Source organism: Balaenoptera ricei, chromosome 6 (assembly GCF_028023285.1).
Source record: "Balaenoptera ricei isolate mBalRic1 chromosome 6, mBalRic1.hap2, whole genome shotgun sequence".
In the NCBI taxonomy this organism is placed as follows: domain Eukaryota; kingdom Metazoa; phylum Chordata; class Mammalia; order Artiodactyla; family Balaenopteridae; genus Balaenoptera; species Balaenoptera ricei.
The window spans coordinates 7,098,405-7,117,367 of record NC_082644.1 but is presented as its reverse complement, the minus strand read 5'-3'; the positions used below and the strand labels follow the sequence as shown (position 1 = coordinate 7,117,367).

Sequence of the window (18,963 nt, the reverse complement as noted above, 5' to 3'; positions counted from 1 at the left end):
CAAAGTAGCTGCCACTACTCAAGATATCACATTGTCATATGAAAGTACCCTCAGCACAAAGAAAGGGGGCAAACTCCCTCCTCAAATTCCTTATGCTTATTAGAGAGAAAAAATTCTTTTCGAGAGCCTTCAGTTCACGAGAACTGAATCACATGAACACCCGTAGACCAGTAGAGAACAGAATAGAAAGGGTTATGTGATTGGCTTAGACTTAACATGATTTAGCAACTGTGGCTGAGATGCTAGAAGCAGTAAAGGAGCGAAACGGCCTTTGGGAAGGCATCCAAGCATCTGCACCACTATTTTCACTAGTGAGCCACTTGAAAAATTTGTGATTTTCCTTCGCTTATTTCTGGGGCTCTGCTGGTGTAGAGACCTTAATACTCAAGGCAGGAATACTGACACCAGTCACAACAATTCAAACTGCTTGCGGAGGCTACCTTCTTGCCATTTTTTAGTCCTCCTGCCACTGAGGAAACAGACCAAAAGGAAAAAATTAAAAAGGTATGAGGGTAGATAATTATGTTGTGGTTGAAGTGACTGAGCCTGATTACCAGAAGGAAATAGTTACTGCTACCCAGTGTGGAAAAACAAAAGGATATAAGTGGAACTCAGGAGATGTCTAGAGTTCTTCTAATTCCATTATATTCAATTGTGAAAGTTATTCTTGAAAAATCACAGTAGTCCTGTAGGGGCAGTGTTTAAATCCCATCACTTAACACTCCTCACTAGATAAAGAACCTCGACCAGCTGAGAGGCTGGCTTCATTCCTCAGGAGCTAAATATAGATTATCCCAAGCTAATCATGTCACTTCCATTCCCCTTGGCTTCCATGACATCCATGTAATCCAGTTCTGACCTATGACACAGACCCTGTGACAAAAGAGTACTGTATATGCACACGCACAGTTCTGGACATCGGTATATAAGGATGCGGTGACAGGAACACCTGCGGCCACCTTGAAGCCATGCAGGTTGTTAACAACACACCAAGAATAGCACATTGGAAGGAAAGAATTGGGTCCCGTGATGCCATGTGTGAACCTAAAAACCTGGAGCCTTAGTAGTTTGGGATTCCTTATACAAGGTAATAAATCCCTGTACTTTTTGTGAATGGAGGTTCCTATGTTTGTAATCAAGACATCCTAACGCTGCATCATCATATCATATCATCATCACTGCTGTTACCCAAACTCATAGGAGTTTGATGTGAAATCCTGAACAAAAATTTGTTCATAAAAATAAGCATTGCTAATTCTCATTAGCAAGTTAATTTTATCTCCAGTTTGCTGATGAGAGTTTAGAGTAAAAAGAGCTAGTTGACAATGAGAGGAGTCCCTCACCAAATATAGCTTCTCCTCTATAAAGATGATTTACCCCGAAGACCTAAAACACTCACATTCATTGGCAAAGTCCCTTTACCTTGATCATCCTTAGCGTCAAAGGGCAAAATTATGCCTCTTAGACACTGAATATTATCCTCTCAATAAGTTAATAACCTTCAACCAGGTACAGCTGGTCAAGTCATACTAAACTAGAGGCCATTAACTCTCTTCAGGGCAACATGATGTATGTGTGGGTGTATATGGATGTATGTTTCTGTCTGTTTCAATCTGATCTGTCATGTGTTGGTTTTATGATTAAGAAGAAAACTTTCTCCTGTGTCTATGAGGTCAACTTTATTTTACACTCTGCCCTGACCATACTATATCTGTGGTCACCCTCCCTTACCCTTCCTTGTCTGCAAGAGGCATTCCAGCATGTGGTTTAGAATCAGTCCATAGAAGGACATTAGTAGACTCAGTATAAACCTTTCAGAAGCTTCAAAGAGAATCAGTTTCCCAGGCTGCTTGCTAGTCTGTATCTAATTGAAAAAGATTCAGGCCTGGAGTATTCCATATTTTATTCATCACTCAAACCACCTGATGGGTTTTGGTTTTGTTTTCCTAAGTATGTTATAGGAAATACGAATCTCCTACCTCATTTAAGTGTAAATTGTCTGGGGTAAAAGCATACTGAAATTAGTGCACAATGTACTGATCTAGGACTTTGGACTAGAGGAAAGAATAAAATTAGAATATTTTAATTGTAATATCTTAGCACCACAACACTCATACTACAAATTTAAAAATGTGAAATGCTAAAATGAGCAAGATTTTTTCTTTGTATGAATTTTGTTACAAATTTAGATAAGTGTACCTAGAGACTTTGCAGTATTGTATTAATATTTTAAGTACATTTCAAAGAAAAATCTGTTTGCCTTTTGTTTCCTTACTTTACCCTCTCTGACCACCTTGACACCTCTACCATGTTCTTCTTTATCTGATGTGACCACATTTTCAGTGAAACTTGACATCACTTTCTAGATTTAAGTTCTCAGCTTTAATGTCCAAGGTAGTTGTCTCTCCTACATCTCTTTCCTGAATTTGAAATTGCTGCTACCAGTGTCACAATGAGTGCTTTTTCAGTAATTGAAAAGACAATATTTCCTCAATTATTGGATGTCATCACTTGTACAGCATCCATCAATTTAATTACAGCTTTGAAATATGGAAGTTAGAAGGAAACACTACATTAAATGCAACTTTTTGACCAACTAATTGTAGTGTACATTTATCCATAAGATTATGTAACCTTTTTTTCTTTCATATCAAAGTTTTTAGAGATGCCTTCTTTATAATCAAAGTCTTGACATCTTTCTGAATCACTTATTAGCAGTTAAATATATCATTAGAGTGACATGTTGCTTTTTATTTTTGGAATGGTTACTTCGACCTTTGGGGGTTTGTAATTTGAGGCATTTACAGTGTACTGGTCCAACTCATAGGTTTTTATGTTATTTTTTTCTTATGTTATTATTTTCTTTTTTTCCCCCTATTTGAATTATATAATCCTTACAAATTTACAGCTTCTCTTGAAAGTCATCTGGAAGCTTTATACAGAGAGATTCAAATATTCATTCAACAAATACTTATTAAGTATCTCTCCACTTGCTAGTTATATGACTTTGACCTTGGGCAAATTATTTACACTCTCCGTGCTTCAGTTTCCCCATCTCTAAAATGGGGACAATAGGGGAATTCCCCGGCAGTCCAGTGGTTAGGACTCTGAGCTCTCACTGCCAAGAGCCCAGGTTCAATCCCTGGTCGGGAACTAAGATCCCACAAGCTGCACGGCGTGACCAAAAAAAAAAAAGGGGGGACAATAATAGTACCTATATCATGGTAGTGTTGTGAAAATTTAATGAAATTATATGTGTTAAATGCTTAGTGCTTCTAAGTGCTCACTAAAATGTAGTCTTGTATTTATACTAGAAGTAGAGCTCCACACACCACACACAGGAGAAGGCACTGCTCTAGGCTTGGAGGTTCTTCCTCTCCTGGAACTTTTGGATTGTAGTAAATAAATATTTGACACTTGAGTAATGGTCCTTCATGAAGTATGTATCAGTCACACCAACATCTTCTAGCTTTAGATGGTGACACACTTTGCCTTTAATTTCATTTTCTGACATGTGATGAGCAATCTTTGCATATACAATAACGTTTTGGTTCAGTGGTACTGCTTGGTTTAATCTTTTTGAAGACATTTTAAGCAATAAATCGAGGTCCAACATTATGTTCAAGTTAAAATGTGTCTTGGCTGAAATGGTGGTAGGATGAACAGATACTTTAATTACATGAAGAAGTATGCACATGTGTTGGCAGTGAAACTACCATTTAAATCCCAGCCTCTCTGCTTGTCTACTGTTAAGATTTGGGCTTTTAAAAAAATTTTAAATGTTAACCTCCTTTTGAAAGTATATGTTCTCAGTTAGGAGAACACTTAAAAAGGATTTTGTTTATTTAAAAATTGATTCAGAGCTGTTAAAACATACTTATAAATGTACATTCTAGAATTTAGGTAATATGATAAAATTGTAATTTTTATTTATTTATCAAAGTAGAGTTAGTCATTTAAATAGCCATATATGTATGTATGTATGTGTATATCTATAAATGCACATATTGCAAATGCAATATTTGTGTGTGATTTTTATGAAGTGGGAATTCTAAACTAACATTAGTGCTCAAATGTGTCACTTTATCATTAGTTTGAAGTGTTATTTATCATACCTTAACCTAATAGAGTTTCATCTCCATACTTTGATTAGGATGCTGTGTTTTTCTAATTTACAGACAGATTAGAGATGGGGCTTTTTCTAGAAGCTTACATCACCTACCAGCAATTGTCAATACTAATTGCAGTAATGACTGCTATATTTAATTATTAGCAGTAATTTATCACAAGTAACAACATCTTCATGCAGTGATCTAGCCCAGTTATGGGTGTGACTTCTTGGAGACTGTGAGAACTCACAGGCATGGCTCGTTTTCTGTTTGAGGCTATTAGAACCAATTAATAGGGACTTTTTATTGTTATTTGAAACCTTAGATTATGAAGTTCATGTTATTTTGTCTGATGTCGTTGCTTTCTCTCCTATGAAAAAGAAGCAGAAAGATCTGTCCCACGCCTCTCCTCCATTTTTCCTGGACTCCATTAGAGATGATTTTCCATTTTTCTTTTGATTTTTTATTTTTGAACTATCCCTCCTTTTTGTGAGTTTCCCGTTGACATCTTCTAGCTACAAATAATTTGGGGCGTATGTGTGACTGTTCTCAGCAATTCCTCAGCATTGTGCACTTTCACGTACGGACAGCCTTCCATAAATTGTTCTTGGAAGCTGAAAGCCTTGCCAATTCAAACAGGTCCATGAATAAGCTGACTTCAGTCCATACTCATGAGTTTTCATTATCCTCCAGATAGAATGTGGTGTTCTGACCAATTTCAGTAACTGAATCAGAGGGAACTGGCCACATGGGCCCTCTCTCTTCTCTCCACAACTGTCACTTCTCCATGTAAGTGTGGACAGCGTGTGCGCGCTGTTCTTCCCAGGGAACTGACAAGACTGAAATCTGCAGCTCAGATTTGAAGCTGACATCAACATTATCTTTACATATCTTTCCCAACGTTTATTACCCCCCTTTTCCTCTTAGTTATAAGTCACATAGAACCTTCCAGTGAATAGCCTAGTTGTGGGTACCTCAGTCAGAGGAAAGCATTACTTACTACTCTTATAAAATAATCTTTCTGTGTAGACAACGTAAAAAACTTGGGCATAGTTTTTGCTTTAGTTTTTTCAATCTAGTGACTAGATTAGGAATAATTAGAGTAAATTACCATGAATAAAATTACCACGAATAAAAGTATTGTGTGACATTTCTGAAGTTGTGTGCTGAAGGTCAGTGTTATATACATAGGAGAGTTGCATGGTAAAACTTAGTGGGCAGAATGAAATGAAATGACAGCGTAAAAACATAGATACCTAGTCTTAAACTTTCTCATTAAGTAATCTTCTGCATTTATTTCACTTCAGCTAAAAAGCAAGGTGTTGATTTTTTTTTTTAATTTGCAGAATACGTATCCCTAGAAGAATTTCATCTATTCAAGGTCTATGGGTTTTTTCCTTTAACTGTAGAGCACATGTTCTCTAATTACATAGGAAGAGTGAGAACTGCTGGACTGGATAAAAATTGATAGATTTTACATTTTCATTAGCAATTCTGCTAGCAGTATAAAAAGGAGAAATAGTATCTGAGATGTCATCTTAACCACTGCTGCTGCTATTTTCAAACAAGACAATGGGAATACTCTGACCTGTAGAGGCTGCACTCTGATGTGCTAACTTTTTATAAATAATGAAGATTTTAAAATAAAAGCTTTCACAATATATATTGTATCTTATTTTTACAGTGTTTTTAGTGCAAAAATGTTACATTTCAATTGTTCCTTTCACTGTGGTTAAAATGTATACTTGAATATTAATAGATTAGAAATCTAGATTGAAGTATTTTGTTTTATAAATATTTATTGTTAAAATTTAAGGATAGTTATTCTAAAAGTTTTCAAATGTCCTTTTAAAAAGAAAATTAAGTGCAGTGTCCAGTTCGCTTTCTATTGTATAATGTTCAAAGGACAGATTTATTACCTGAACAGCAGTAGCCATGGTACTTGATTTTTACATTTTATACAACTGCAAATTTGAACAAAACTAGCTAAAGAAGAATTTTTTTTTTAACTAAATTTCTTTCCTAAGTTGTTCTTTAGGGAAACAAATTAAGGGTACTCCCTAGCATGTCAGTTTTGTTTTATTAGTGATTTCTTTTATTGATACCAACTGTTACACAGTGTGTCTGCCAAGTGTCTGGGCCAGTTGCCAGTACTTTCAGTACTAGTAGTCAGCACTTTAAAAAAAAAAAAAATTAAGACTTTTTTATTAAGAGCAGTTTTAGCTTCACAGCAGAAGTCAGTACTTTGCATGCCTAGTTTACTAGAATTCACTTTGTCCCCAGATACATATTTTTTGGTTCTGAACATGTATATGGTAGATTTTACTTTTGAAGCACACTGTGGATAATAATGATTTGATTCCAAAAAATAGCCTTTATTAAAAGATGAGAGAAAAACATGGGTATTTATATAAGAAAAGAAAAGAAAGTAGATATATCTTAAAACCGGAATTGCTGTGTGAAAGGAGCCATTCTTATCGTAGTAAGCAAATGGAGAGATACGTTAGGTAGGGGGCTAAGCTCCAACGCATCCTTTTCTTCACTCTGAATTCCTTCTTAATATTGGCTTTAGCTGTTTGCATATGTTTTCTTGAATTATTTGTGTTTGCCACCTAAATAAACATTGTGTCTAAACAGCTTACCACTCTGATTGGAGTGTTTAAGTCTTGGTGCTGTCATTTGCATAACAAATTTTAGTGACATAATCCATGGAGAATGCTTTACAGAATTTCTTGATTTTTTTTGTCTTTGAATCACTGACAGCATGTGTTCTATTAAAGAAAACCTTAGCATGAGATGAGATGAATTCACCTTAACTTCTCCTGCGTTTTCATTGCCGCTTGGCCCTCCTTTTCTTTATTCCTAGTGGATTCCCTGTTGTACCCTGCACCACTGTTGGTAGAAATCTTTACCATTTTGCCCAAGGAGCCAAGTCAGCTCTCTTTTTCAACTCTCTCCAGATGGCTCGTCCTCCCTAAAAAGAAAACCAACATGCACTCTGTTTTTGTCTTTTAACATTTTCTTCATGCACCTGTCTCCAAACCGGTACCGCTATCCTGTCTTCCAGGCTGAGAAAGCAGGTTAGACCCCACCTGTGTTTTCATTCCTTTCCCCTGCTCTCCTCTTCTCTACTTGCAGCTCCAATTATCTTCTCTTTCTTATCTTTTTGCCATTTTTTTCCTCCTATATACTAATACATTTTTCAAGTGAGTAGGCTGTACTCAGTTTCCTTACCTTGCTCATCCCCTAGCTTTCTACTTGGACTTGAGTTCCCATAACTCTGTGGAAAGGGACCTCTTGAAAGACACTATTTTAAAGTTTTCTTAACGCAAAACTCTTATACTTGTGTCTATCACTGTAAACCTGGCAGTGTGCATTATTTGGGGAAGAAGTTCTATAGCTTTCATCAGCTTAAGGTCTTCACTCAAACCACACACAGTGTTTATTCCTTTTTCCTTGTGACACAGATGTCATAAGTCTTCATCTTTTCAGATGTCTTAATGCCTTAATCTTTTCTTCTTTTCTAAATAGCTTCATCTTTGGACCTAATATCCCTGTATCCCTCAACTCTTCCTTACATAACATGAAGTCTAGACCCTCCAATAATCCAATCAGGCCCTGGTTTCCTTTATTCAGATAGTTCTAATTTGTCAATATGCCCCACAAAATGTGACCTCCAGAATTGGGCACTTTTTAGTGAATCATGTAGATGATAATGAGCTACAACCTTCCGTTTTCTGGAAACTATGTTAATATAGGCTAATATTAATTTTCATGATTTCCTCTCTGCCTGTGAGACACACGCGCGTGCACACACGTACACACACAGAAACACACACATATACTGCTGAGAGTTTCAGTCCTGATTAATAACTATAATTAATGCTATATGATCTAGGGATTCCTCTCTACCATTCTTGTAAAACATTATTAAAAATCAAAAATACTCATACATGTATTAAACAAATATGTAGTTATTCAACAGATCCCATGCTATGGTTTCTTTCGTACTTTATTGCTTACAAAACAAGATAGGAATTCGGATGGTTGCCAGCTTGCTTATTGAAGACAATTATAATCTGGTCCCATGTCCTTTTCTGTTTTGTCATCCCTTACTCTTCACTCTGAAAGCCCTGCTAAAGTAATCTTCCTTTCCAAAGGAATCCCGGGCTTGAAACTGGTGCTGTCTTTCCTCAAAACCAGCAGTGTTGGCTGATTTCAAGCCTGTGTAGCCGGTTTTCAGGACTGGGTTGAAAACCATCTGCTTACTCCTCTGCATCTGATTGATTTTGGAGAACTCAAGTGAGGTTACATATTAAATTCTCAAACATGTATTCCATAAAAAAAGGAAATGACCAACAATTGTATGATGCTTGCATAAGGCAAATGCCAGTGTTAATTTACAACTAAGGAGCATCAAACAACATTAACAATGGCATATATCATATAATTAGAGAATTACATGCTATTTAAAAGATCACATTAGTGTTTTTTACATTTTGTAAATTTTTAAAAAGTAAATTAGAATTAGTTTTGTGTCTCTTAAATGCTGATTTACAAGTAAGCATGAATAAAGAACCTATTAATTACTACTTAATTGACATTCCTTTGTCTTTGAATCACTTGGATTAAAATTAAGCACTGGAAATACTTCTAATATGTTGTTATGCTTTTTAAATGGAGGAGTTTTAGAAAAAAAAATCAAAACCTGGCTTAATTTTGTAGAGTAGATCAATTAAATATACAGTCAACTCTCGATTGTTCAAACGAATGGAGGAAAAGGATGGAACAAGCATTCCTGTTTCTCTCGTTCCTGCCCCCTCAGACAGTTGCTGAGAGCCTCATTCCAAACAAGTTCTTTGGCTTTCCATCTTGATCATGTTATGTGCTCTAGCCTTGTGTCCAGGGTGCAGTCTGAAATATGGCTTACCACTGAGTTGGCAAAGTTTCACGTTCTCACATTCTGCTCTTTATATGCTTTTTAAAATCAGTGCTTTAGGATTGTTTTTATCCTTTTCAAATTCTTATGAAAATTTGATAACATTGCTAATAATTGCCTGTTATCCTCATAAAATTAGTTTTATATAAAAATCTTATCTTTGAATTACATTTTATAGATAATTATAACCTTTCAAAAGCATAACCTCATGGTACCAAATTGCTTAAAAAATGTAATATAAAAATTTTATGAGAGTTTTTCTCCTGAGAGTTTTTATAAAAATTCTTCCAATTTTTTGAATTCCTAATGTGTGCAATATTTCTGATCACTATGTAAGTGTTTGTAAAGGGAAGAAATGCGGAAGGAATTTACGTGTGAAAACAGTATGTTGTGTGTATATGTCATTTTCTCTACCAATTAACTGCACACAGTGTGCTATTATCCAGACATGAGCATTCATGGGAATGCGTGTATCTGGATAACTGTGAGTTGAAATAAACACACCTGCTTTTATTTCAATAACTGCACATTCAAATCCACATAAGGCATTTATTTGAATGTGACCTTCATATACATGAGAGAACATTGGTTTCAGTGTTTGATATTTTTGTTGCTATTTTGTTGTTGGTGGTTTAAATCTAAAGTAGGGTACAACCTTACAGGTAATGCTTCTCTGGAAAACTTTGCATGCAGAGAAAAGGAAATTCAAAGGTAAACCCTATGAAAAACACTGAAATTGTTTTGTCTTATTATGTTTAACCTCAGTGTGTATTGGAGCTAAATTCTTACGGAATGTATCAATAGCAATGCTTGAAGCCAAACTGTATACAACCCATAAACCAGTCTGGAACTCTGCTCCTTTTACTTTAAGTAAATTTAATGATTATTCTTTCCAGAAAAAACCTGTTAGTCTTTGATTTGGAGAATCCTTTTTTCTCAAGAAGCTATTTCCTTGCAAAGTGTGTTAGAATATGTGTCTGAGCTTTAGGAAATCATGTTTTCCATTAGGCAATTGAAGTGTTTGTTGTAAGGCTTATTCTTAAAGTCTGTGTAATTGTTCTTCCCCACGCCCCCCACCCCCAATTTAGGTCATATTTCTGGATAGTTAGTTTTAACTGACCTGAGCCAGAAAATTGAATTAGGATGTCTTTAGAAGCCTTAACTTTGAATTTCCTACTTTTCATTGCATGTAAACTATCAACCACAAATAACAGTTTCAGTTCAAGTTCTAGCTTGTATTTTGCATGTTAAAGCTATAAACAGTCTATTAATGCTGGAAAGAATCTATAGCTATTGTTCTGCTCTTGCCTAATTGTTAAATTTATGAAGGAAGACTGATTTTATTTATGTAGACTTGTCTTTCTGTCTTAGGGAGTGAACTACTTTATGTCCAAGGGCATCCTAGATGATTCACCAAAGGAAATAGCAAAGTTTATCTTCTGTACAAGAACACTAAATTGGAAAAAACTCAGAATATATCTCGATGAAAGGTAAAAAAGAAATTAATTTTTCATCAGACATGAGTTAAATAACGCTTTTAATGAGTTAAGTTTTACCTTAAAAACTGTATATCCATAAGATACGCTACTGTGGAGCCGTTTAAATGAAAGAGTTAGATCTTTGTGTAAAGACACAGAAAGCTGCTCACAATATACTATATGAAACAAGCAAAAGCAAATTCTAGAACAATATAGGGTATATGTAGCCACTTAAAAAAAGTCTACGTAAACAATTGTTACCTCTGGTGATGTGGATTGGTATGGAAGGTGAAGATTCTCCTTATTTTCATGATTAAAAAAATAAAGAATTCTGTTTTTCATTTGTTTTTAGAAGATACTTGAAAAAAGTTGCCATTTTTAATACTGAAAAATTCATTTTTCCTTCATTTTATAGTTAGAATTTCTAGTTTCACCTTGTTTTGTTATTCTATTCATGAAAGATTTTTAAACTGCTTAATTTTATAAATAATCATACTTTGATGTTTTAAAATTTTAAGACACATATACTTTATAGGATTGCTGATGTGGTAATCAACAATAAAGTATTTTCATCCAAAAAATGAATAATCTGTGATTTTTCCCATCATTTTTTTAATAGAGAAAAGTTAACTAAAGCTGTACCTTTTTCTTTTTCTACTAGGAGAGATGTCTTGGATGACCTTGTAACACTGCATAATTTTAGAAATCAGTTCTTGCCCAATGCACTGAGGGAATTTTTTCGTCACATCCATGCCCCTGAAGAGCGCGGAGAGTATCTTGAAACACTTATAACAAAGTTCTCACATAGATTCTGTGCTTGTAACCCTGATTTAATGAGAGAACTTGGCCTTAGTCCTGGTAAGAATGTATATAGTGAATTCCTTCCTTCTCCCATTCCCATCTCTAGGTAAAAATAGTAGTAGATGAGACATTTTTCTCACTATGGGGAAAAATGCTTCCTGTGATTACAAATACTTGTCTTATTGCTTCTAGCAATAACTAGTTTGTCATAGCTATTACTTACATATAGTAAGTATACTGTTTTAGGAGGAAAGTTAGACTTAGGTATATAAATTCTTTAAAATTCTTGTTTAAGCATTGGATATTTTTACTAGTCTAATCAAAAACTTGAGAAATTATTTTTAAAGCTTTTAATAATACACATATTACATAGGTAACACCTAGAATTTTTCTACTAAAATTTGTTTTTGATACAACTAGTTTTCACTGTTTGTGTGTATGTGTATATGGGCATGGTATAGCCTGAGTCACCTATGTATTTTTTTCATGTGATATAGATTTATTTCTCTCTTCATATCAAAAAAATCTTGTTGTGCTTATCTTACTACAGAGATTACAAAGCCTTTTCCTATCATATGAAATTTGTTGAGCATGCTTGTGCAAGACAATCTTTATTAAGATTAAGACTGCAATATTCTGAAAAATAAACACCATAGTAGTAGCAAGTAGTAGTAGCAAGTATCATGCGGTTTGCTACTGTTTTAACAGTAAACATCAACTATTGCCCTGAACAATATAAAGAAGAAAATTTTTTGTTGCGTGGGCTCAAGTTTAGCAATTTTTTCCCTAAAGATTTACTTTTGAGATTAATATGTAAATTCCATAGACCTTTTAAATACATATCTTAAATGACAAGGGTAATTTAATAGTCTTGTGAGATGTTTACATTTTATTTTCTAGTACCAAGTTAATACATTTTCTTGTCATTAAAAATGCTTTCTAATTAAATTAGGTTTTTGTAAAAGCGTTTGAAAATAAATATCCGACTTTTTTTTAAATGGGAAGTTATACTGACAGTACAAATGTATTTAATGGGTAGTTGAATGGGAATATCACATTTGAAAGCAAGAGACAAATAAAGCCAATTCTGAAATTTTTAAATTTAGAATGACTTTTCACTATAAAGTCCTAAACTATTTGAAGAAAATACTCACTGAATTGGTGTTCATTTAGGATGATCGACATCCCTGTTTGCCCAGGAGAGGAGTTTCCTAGGACACAAGACTTTCATCACCAAACTGGGGAAGGCCCAGGCGATTATGTTTAATTATAATCTAATCTTGAGCTTTAGAAATTGTGAACAGTTTTGCCTTTGAGACCGCAGTTTAAAAACCAGCCAGTAATTCAAGGTGTTTCTTTTTCCTTCCAGATGCTGTCTATGTACTGTGCTACTCTTTGATTCTACTTTCCATTGACCTCACTAGCCCTCATGTGAAGAATAAAATGTCAAAAAGAGAATTTATTCGAAATACCCGCCGTGCTGCTCAGAACATTAGTGAAGATTTTGTGGGGCACCTTTATGACAACATCTACCTTATTGGCCATGTGGCTGCGTAAGAGCACAGTTGCTAGGACTTCCACTTTTAACTTCAAACTAAAACTACCCAAGGACTTATTTAGCAGATAGATATGGGGGTTACATTAGTGCTGGTCGTTCTAGCCTCTGTATACAATCAAGCTTGAGTGTACAACCTTTTTTTCTTTTACTCTTTTCTTTTTTAGTAATTTCCTTGGGGAACTAAAGAATTTTGCAGAATTTTTCTTAATTTTGCTTATCATGTTTTGCACAGAGCAGAGCCATTGTCTGACACAGCTGTTTAAGAATGTTAAACTGACATTATACTCTAAAAAAGATGGTATATTTGTGCATTAGATTTGCCTGAAAAACTTTATTCATTTCCATTCTTTTTTAAAATACCACGTAATGTGTACATATTTAACTAAAAAGATTTATAATCATAATTATTTTATTGTAAAGATTTTAACTAAAGCCTTTCCTTTTTCTCTCAAACTGAGTTCTGAAATTTATTTGATTCTGATATGAAATTATTACTGTCTTCATAAAAGTTGGATCTGACTTCAATAGAAACCAATACCAGCTTCTCTTTCCTTTGAACTTTGAAAAGAGGATTGATTTGTTACTATGCAAAACAGGCACTTATTTTTATAACAGAAATTAATCACTTGACTTCATTTTTTAAATTTCTGCGTTAGTTGTCTCCAGTCCTTCAAACCATAGCAAAACACGTTAAAATCTGTTTCCACACATAAGAACAAATTGGCATTAGAACTTATATCTGAAGTAGTCAAACCTTACTATTCTCCTAATCTTTTTTCTTTTTTTTATAAATTTATTTTATTTATTTATTTTTGGCTGTGTTGGGTCTTTGTTGCTGTGCACAGGCTTTCTCCAGTTGCGGCGAGCGGGGGCTACTCTTCCTTGTGGTGCGCGGGCTTCTCACTGTGGTGGCCTCTCTTGTTGCAGAGCATGGGCTCTAGGCACACGGGCTTCAGTAGTTGCAGCACGCGGTCTCAGTAGTTGTGGCTCATGGCCTCTAGAGCACAGGCTCAGTAGTTGCGGCACATGGGCTTAGTCGCTCCACGGCATGTGGGATCTTCCCAGACCAGGGCTCGAACCCACGTCCCCTGCATTGGCAGGCGGATTCTCAACCACTGCGCCACCAGGGAAGCCCTCTCCTAATCTTGATGATTTCTGTTCAGAATCAGTTGGGAAAGGAATATTGTGAATGATAGTAAACAGTCTTTATTCATTCATTCAGTTTATATTTATCAAGGGCCTTCCATGTGCTAAGCATTGTGCCAGGTACCAGTGATACCTGGACATGGGCCCTGCCTTCACAGAAGTTACATGATTGGGTAATGAGAGGAAAACTACTGCTTAATGGAGAGCAAATGTATGATGTATATCTTAACAGTTATTTAATCATTAAAACACTTAACATTGGAATGATAAAGAACAGTGTATTTATATGGTAAGTCACAAGTTGCTGGAAATGCCTCTAAGTGAAAAGCATCAGCTTTGGAATGATACGCTAAGTGATGAGTGGAGCTGCTAGTTTAGGGGAAGGGAACTGGGGGAGGGGGAAGTCCTTGCTAGAGGTGTAGAATCCTGACTTCCAGATCTGGCCCTAATATTACAACTGAACGATGTACTACAGAATTTTCAAAGACAAAACATAAGATAACCAAAACAACTTTTGAAAGTCAAAGGGACTTTCAGACTGGTAGTAAACAATTTCTAAGATTCTGAAGCAGATATCTAAATATATTTCACATGTGCATAATTTTGAATTCTATGACAAAATAATTCTAGTAAGTGTACTAATCAATGAGTCTTCATAAATGCACACACCTGTGTAAACCAAACCCATATCAAGATATGCAAACTTACACAATGTATATGCAGTTAACACTGTACTCCTTAATATAAAATATAAACTTTGTAACCATAGAGGTGTATTTACCCTGTTGGTTATCTTACAGTTGTCATCTGTCTTATATATAGCCTATGTTATAAACTCCACAATATAATGGTATAATTTGCTTTGGACAGTCATATATATTTTAAATAAATTAAGAAAAAATGCTCTTTTGCATTTACCCGCATTATCATTATATTTGAGGTGGCTCTTAGATGATCAGTAGGGAGAGTTTAGAGAAAGTCTTTCAGTGTCTCATTTCTCACTACAAAATTAAGTGTAGCCTCCCTAGTGTGGCATATAAGACCTTTCACGATCTGGCCTCTGCTTACCTTTAAAGCCTCATCTCCAGCAACATTCCTCAAATATGGTCTGGTCTGTCTTTGCCTTTTACAAGCTGTTCTTTCTGTAGCATCCTCCCCTCCCTCCTGTATCTAAAGTCCCCCTGGGACTTCTCTGGTGGCGCAGTGGTTAAGGCTCACGCTCCTGGAGGCTTAGGAGGCAGGGGGCCCCCCCCAGGCAGGGGGCCCAGGTTCGATCCCTGGCCAGGGAACTAGATCCCACATGCATGCCACAACTAAGGAGCCAGTGAACTGCACCTAAGTAGCCCACCTGCCTCAACTAAGACCTGGTGGAACCAAATAAATATTTAAAGTCCCCCTACTGATCACCTAAGATCCACCTCAAATATAATTTCTTGGTCAAAGCTCTCAAAGACTGTCTCTATCATACATACCACTGGTGTTAATTAATTTTCTACATGTCCAACTTCTTTATCAAAATGTGATCTTTTTAAGGTCAAGGATTGCTCCCAGCCTGTCAGATTCTATTGTAAGGCCTGAACTAGGCAAGTGGCAGAGGATTTACAGAGGAGGAATGAATTTTTAAAAACAACTGAAAATTGATAGGATTTAGTGATTTGGGAGAAGGGTTTCTAATATGAGGATCTGGTTGTCCTATCATCAAAGGTAGCTACTAGGAGAAGCAACCAATGGGATGAAATAGAAAAGATGATGTTTCCAATTTTTGGATGTTTTGAATTAGAAAGAATCAACAGAACATTGCAGCTACAGAATAAGACTAGATATGTAAGTTTGGGGGTCATTAGAATTGGAGTACGTTATACGAGGTAAAGCATGGGAAAAGACACCTCCTCTAGGGAATATGTTGAGTAAAAAGAAATACTTGGGAAACACAGCATTTCAGGTTTGGTAGAGAAAAAGAAGAAAGAAAATGAGGGTTCGTTAAAACTGTAGAAGGACCAGAGAAGAATGGCATCCCGAGAGCTAGGGAAGGGGAGTTTCAAGAAGGATGCTGAGCTTTGCATGTGCCGCAGCCCAAGCAGATTGTTCCTTTCCCGTCTACACTCAGACCTTTTCGAGTCTACCTTTTCCACTTGGGGCTGAGTTCTTTGAGGCTAGAAAATCATAGTAGCGCTAATGGCTTTTATATCGTCTCTGCCCAATACCTCCTTATTCAATGTGTAATCTGAGCTCTGCGGAAACCCACAAGAGTACTTATGGTCGCAACCCAGACCTGTCTACACCTTCCTTCCCGGTAAGGGCCGTGTTGTTTCAAGCCCAGAACACACCATACCAACTGCATTCTGCTAGTGCATCCTTTCTATACATCATCATTACTTATGTTTTCAAAATACAGTACAGATTATATTTTTTTAAGAAAAGGAAAAGAGAAAATGCTCGAAAACTTTTACGAGCCCTCCAAATTGATCGTCAACAGGATTTTTTCTAAGCGCACTCTGTTCAAACTAACACTCTCTAATCTCATCTGTGGTGCTTTCTCTCTGGAAAGCTTGTAACCCCTCCGCCTCTTTACCTATTGAAATGTTATTTGTCCTTCAAAGTCCCCTCAGACTCTTTCCCCTCCAGGGCAACTTTCTCAATTCTTGCAGGTGGAAATTTTATTCTTCTTATGTCTCCCTCAGTACCTAACACAGACCTTGGCCCAAAGCAGTTTCTCAGTAAACCTAACTGAATTATTTTAGCCCTGGTTTAGTTTCTAATATATAAGTATATAGAAAGATGACTTTACTATTTGCATTTCAAAAAAATATAACCAGACTTTTCAAGTGTACACAATTTACAAATCAGAATGTTTAGAGTTAACTCTTAAAAAAACGAATACAGATTCAACCTATGTATTATTCTAGATGTAAATTCATTTCTCTGGGTCTTCTAATTTCAAATATTTGCATAAATTACTGCTACTTTGATTGTCTTTTTTTAATTTTGAGAGTTTAAGCCATTGATCTTGTTATGTCTCTAAACTGATCTTTTACATGATTGGCAATATTATTAATATGGTGCTCAATGAGAGCTTGTTCAGAAGTCTATATATTTAAAATAATAACCCATTTATTCTAATTGGAGTCTGTTTTACTGTGTTTAAAGTGAACTTTTTCTTAATTTATCACTATTAATAGCTGAACTGCCTACAGCTGTTTACAAGCATTTGTAAGTGAATTATGTCCACTTTGGGAAGCCATCCTAAGGAAACAATCCAAAATAGAGGAAAGGCAGTACGTACACTCTTAGTCACGTCATTGTTTTTAATTTCAAAAAAAGAAAAAGATAGAAACAACCAGAATGCCCAAAACCTGGGGCTCTTCTAAAAAATAACCAATATTTGAGTACACACGGGGTACCAGACAGCACACTAAGCACTGGTCAAGTAGACCAGAACCCATCCTCATGACCTGTTATTATGATGCCATGATGTTTATGAATAATGTGAGTTAACAGTTATAAATAATGAAAAATATTAAAAAGAAGATTAAATTGCATATATACACACATTACGGTTACTATGTAAAACAAAGCAAAAACCTATGAATGGAAAGAACAGACTGGGATACAATATACCAAGATATTATGGATAATGGATTTTTTTTTTCTTATTTCTTCTTTCAAATGTTATTAAGGATGATGTATTTTAGATAGAACAAAATAAATTCATTGAAGTACTCAGAAAATAAAGATAAATAGTGTTCCTAATTTAACTAGTATTGCTTCCCCTCAGAATGTTTCCAGGTATTTTTATTCAAAATTTGTTTCATTTTTTAAAAGACACTTGGCTGATCTGTTAAATCATATCTGGACAAATGTTTTGTTTTCAGGCTTAGAGAAGTGGATTGTTTTATTTTATTTTTGTCTAATCAAATTAAAGACCAACAAGAGAAAGATACCAAATCTTTACAGAGGAAATTTTCATTTGTTTAAAAAAAAAAAAAATTGGCTTTCTTCTTGGCCTGGTTGTACAGGAGGGTTGGATTTAATTTAAAATGATTAATGAGATTTTGTCAGGCCCCTTGACTTTACTCCACTGCAGTTTGTCAATGCAACAACCTGGGAAGCCAGGACGCCACTCTGTCGCCCAAAAGTACTCTCTGGGGAAAAAATTTACTGGCAGAACTAGTGCCAGGTACACGTCAATGGCATTGTCTCTCGGGTATCGACAGTTTAAAAGTCTCAATCGGAAAATGTATGTTTTGGGAACGCACATACCTAGGATGTTTTCAGTCTCTTGCAAGTGGTTAATCACTTTTAAAATATTTAAGTTGTTGATGTTTTCCAAAAGAAACTATTTCAAGACAAAATCTTTACCAGTATGTCCCTTCTCCCTAAATTATTTTAAAAATTAAACAAGAAAGGAATTCTAAGATCTCCGCTCACTTGCTGTTTTTCTTTTTCTTTTTTTACTTAAAGATTTAAGGTGGAGCTTTTTTAAAAAAGTAAAATTATTTTTCACTTTCGAAAATACTTTTTTTTAACCATTAGCATGACCTAATTTTGTCATCAAGTTTTTAAAATAAGCTATAAATTTGTGATCTGACATAATACACTCTTCCGTACTTATGTACTTATATTTTAAAATGTTCAATATGATTAGCTAAAACAAAATTACTGAATGTAGCCAGTTGTCAGGTGTAAATATAATATGTATTTTTGCTTTGTTGCTTAATTAACCACATAAGGAAACAATACTAATGTAGGACTATCTTTGGAGAAATTTAACATAATGTATATTTGCCAATTTTTTTTTATCAAAGCAAAAAATTAGCAAAGAGTGCTTTCCTGTTAAACAATATCAGGATGGTGGTCTCTTCTGAGCTGTGTGCATGTACACAACCTGAAGAGAAAGACCCTCAGCCAGAGCCGGGCTTCCATTGACTGTCG

General features: G+C 35.3%; 1 protein-coding gene across 2 annotated transcripts in view; it reads left to right on the top strand.

Moving 5' to 3' along the window:
- Window positions 1-17,090, top strand: part of FBXO8 (F-box protein 8) — a 40,626-nt gene extending 23,536 nt beyond the window's left edge. For both annotated transcript variants that reach the window (XM_059926781.1, XM_059926782.1), the window contains 3 exons: window positions 10,420-10,538; window positions 11,188-11,384; window positions 12,697-17,090. In XM_059926781.1, the coding sequence (XP_059782764.1) occupies window positions 10,420-10,538; window positions 11,188-11,384; window positions 12,697-12,884 (504 nt within the window). In that variant the 3' untranslated portion in view covers window positions 12,885-17,090. The remainder of the gene's footprint in view (window positions 1-10,419; window positions 10,539-11,187; window positions 11,385-12,696) is intronic.
- Window positions 17,091-18,963: the final 1,873 nt, after the last annotated feature.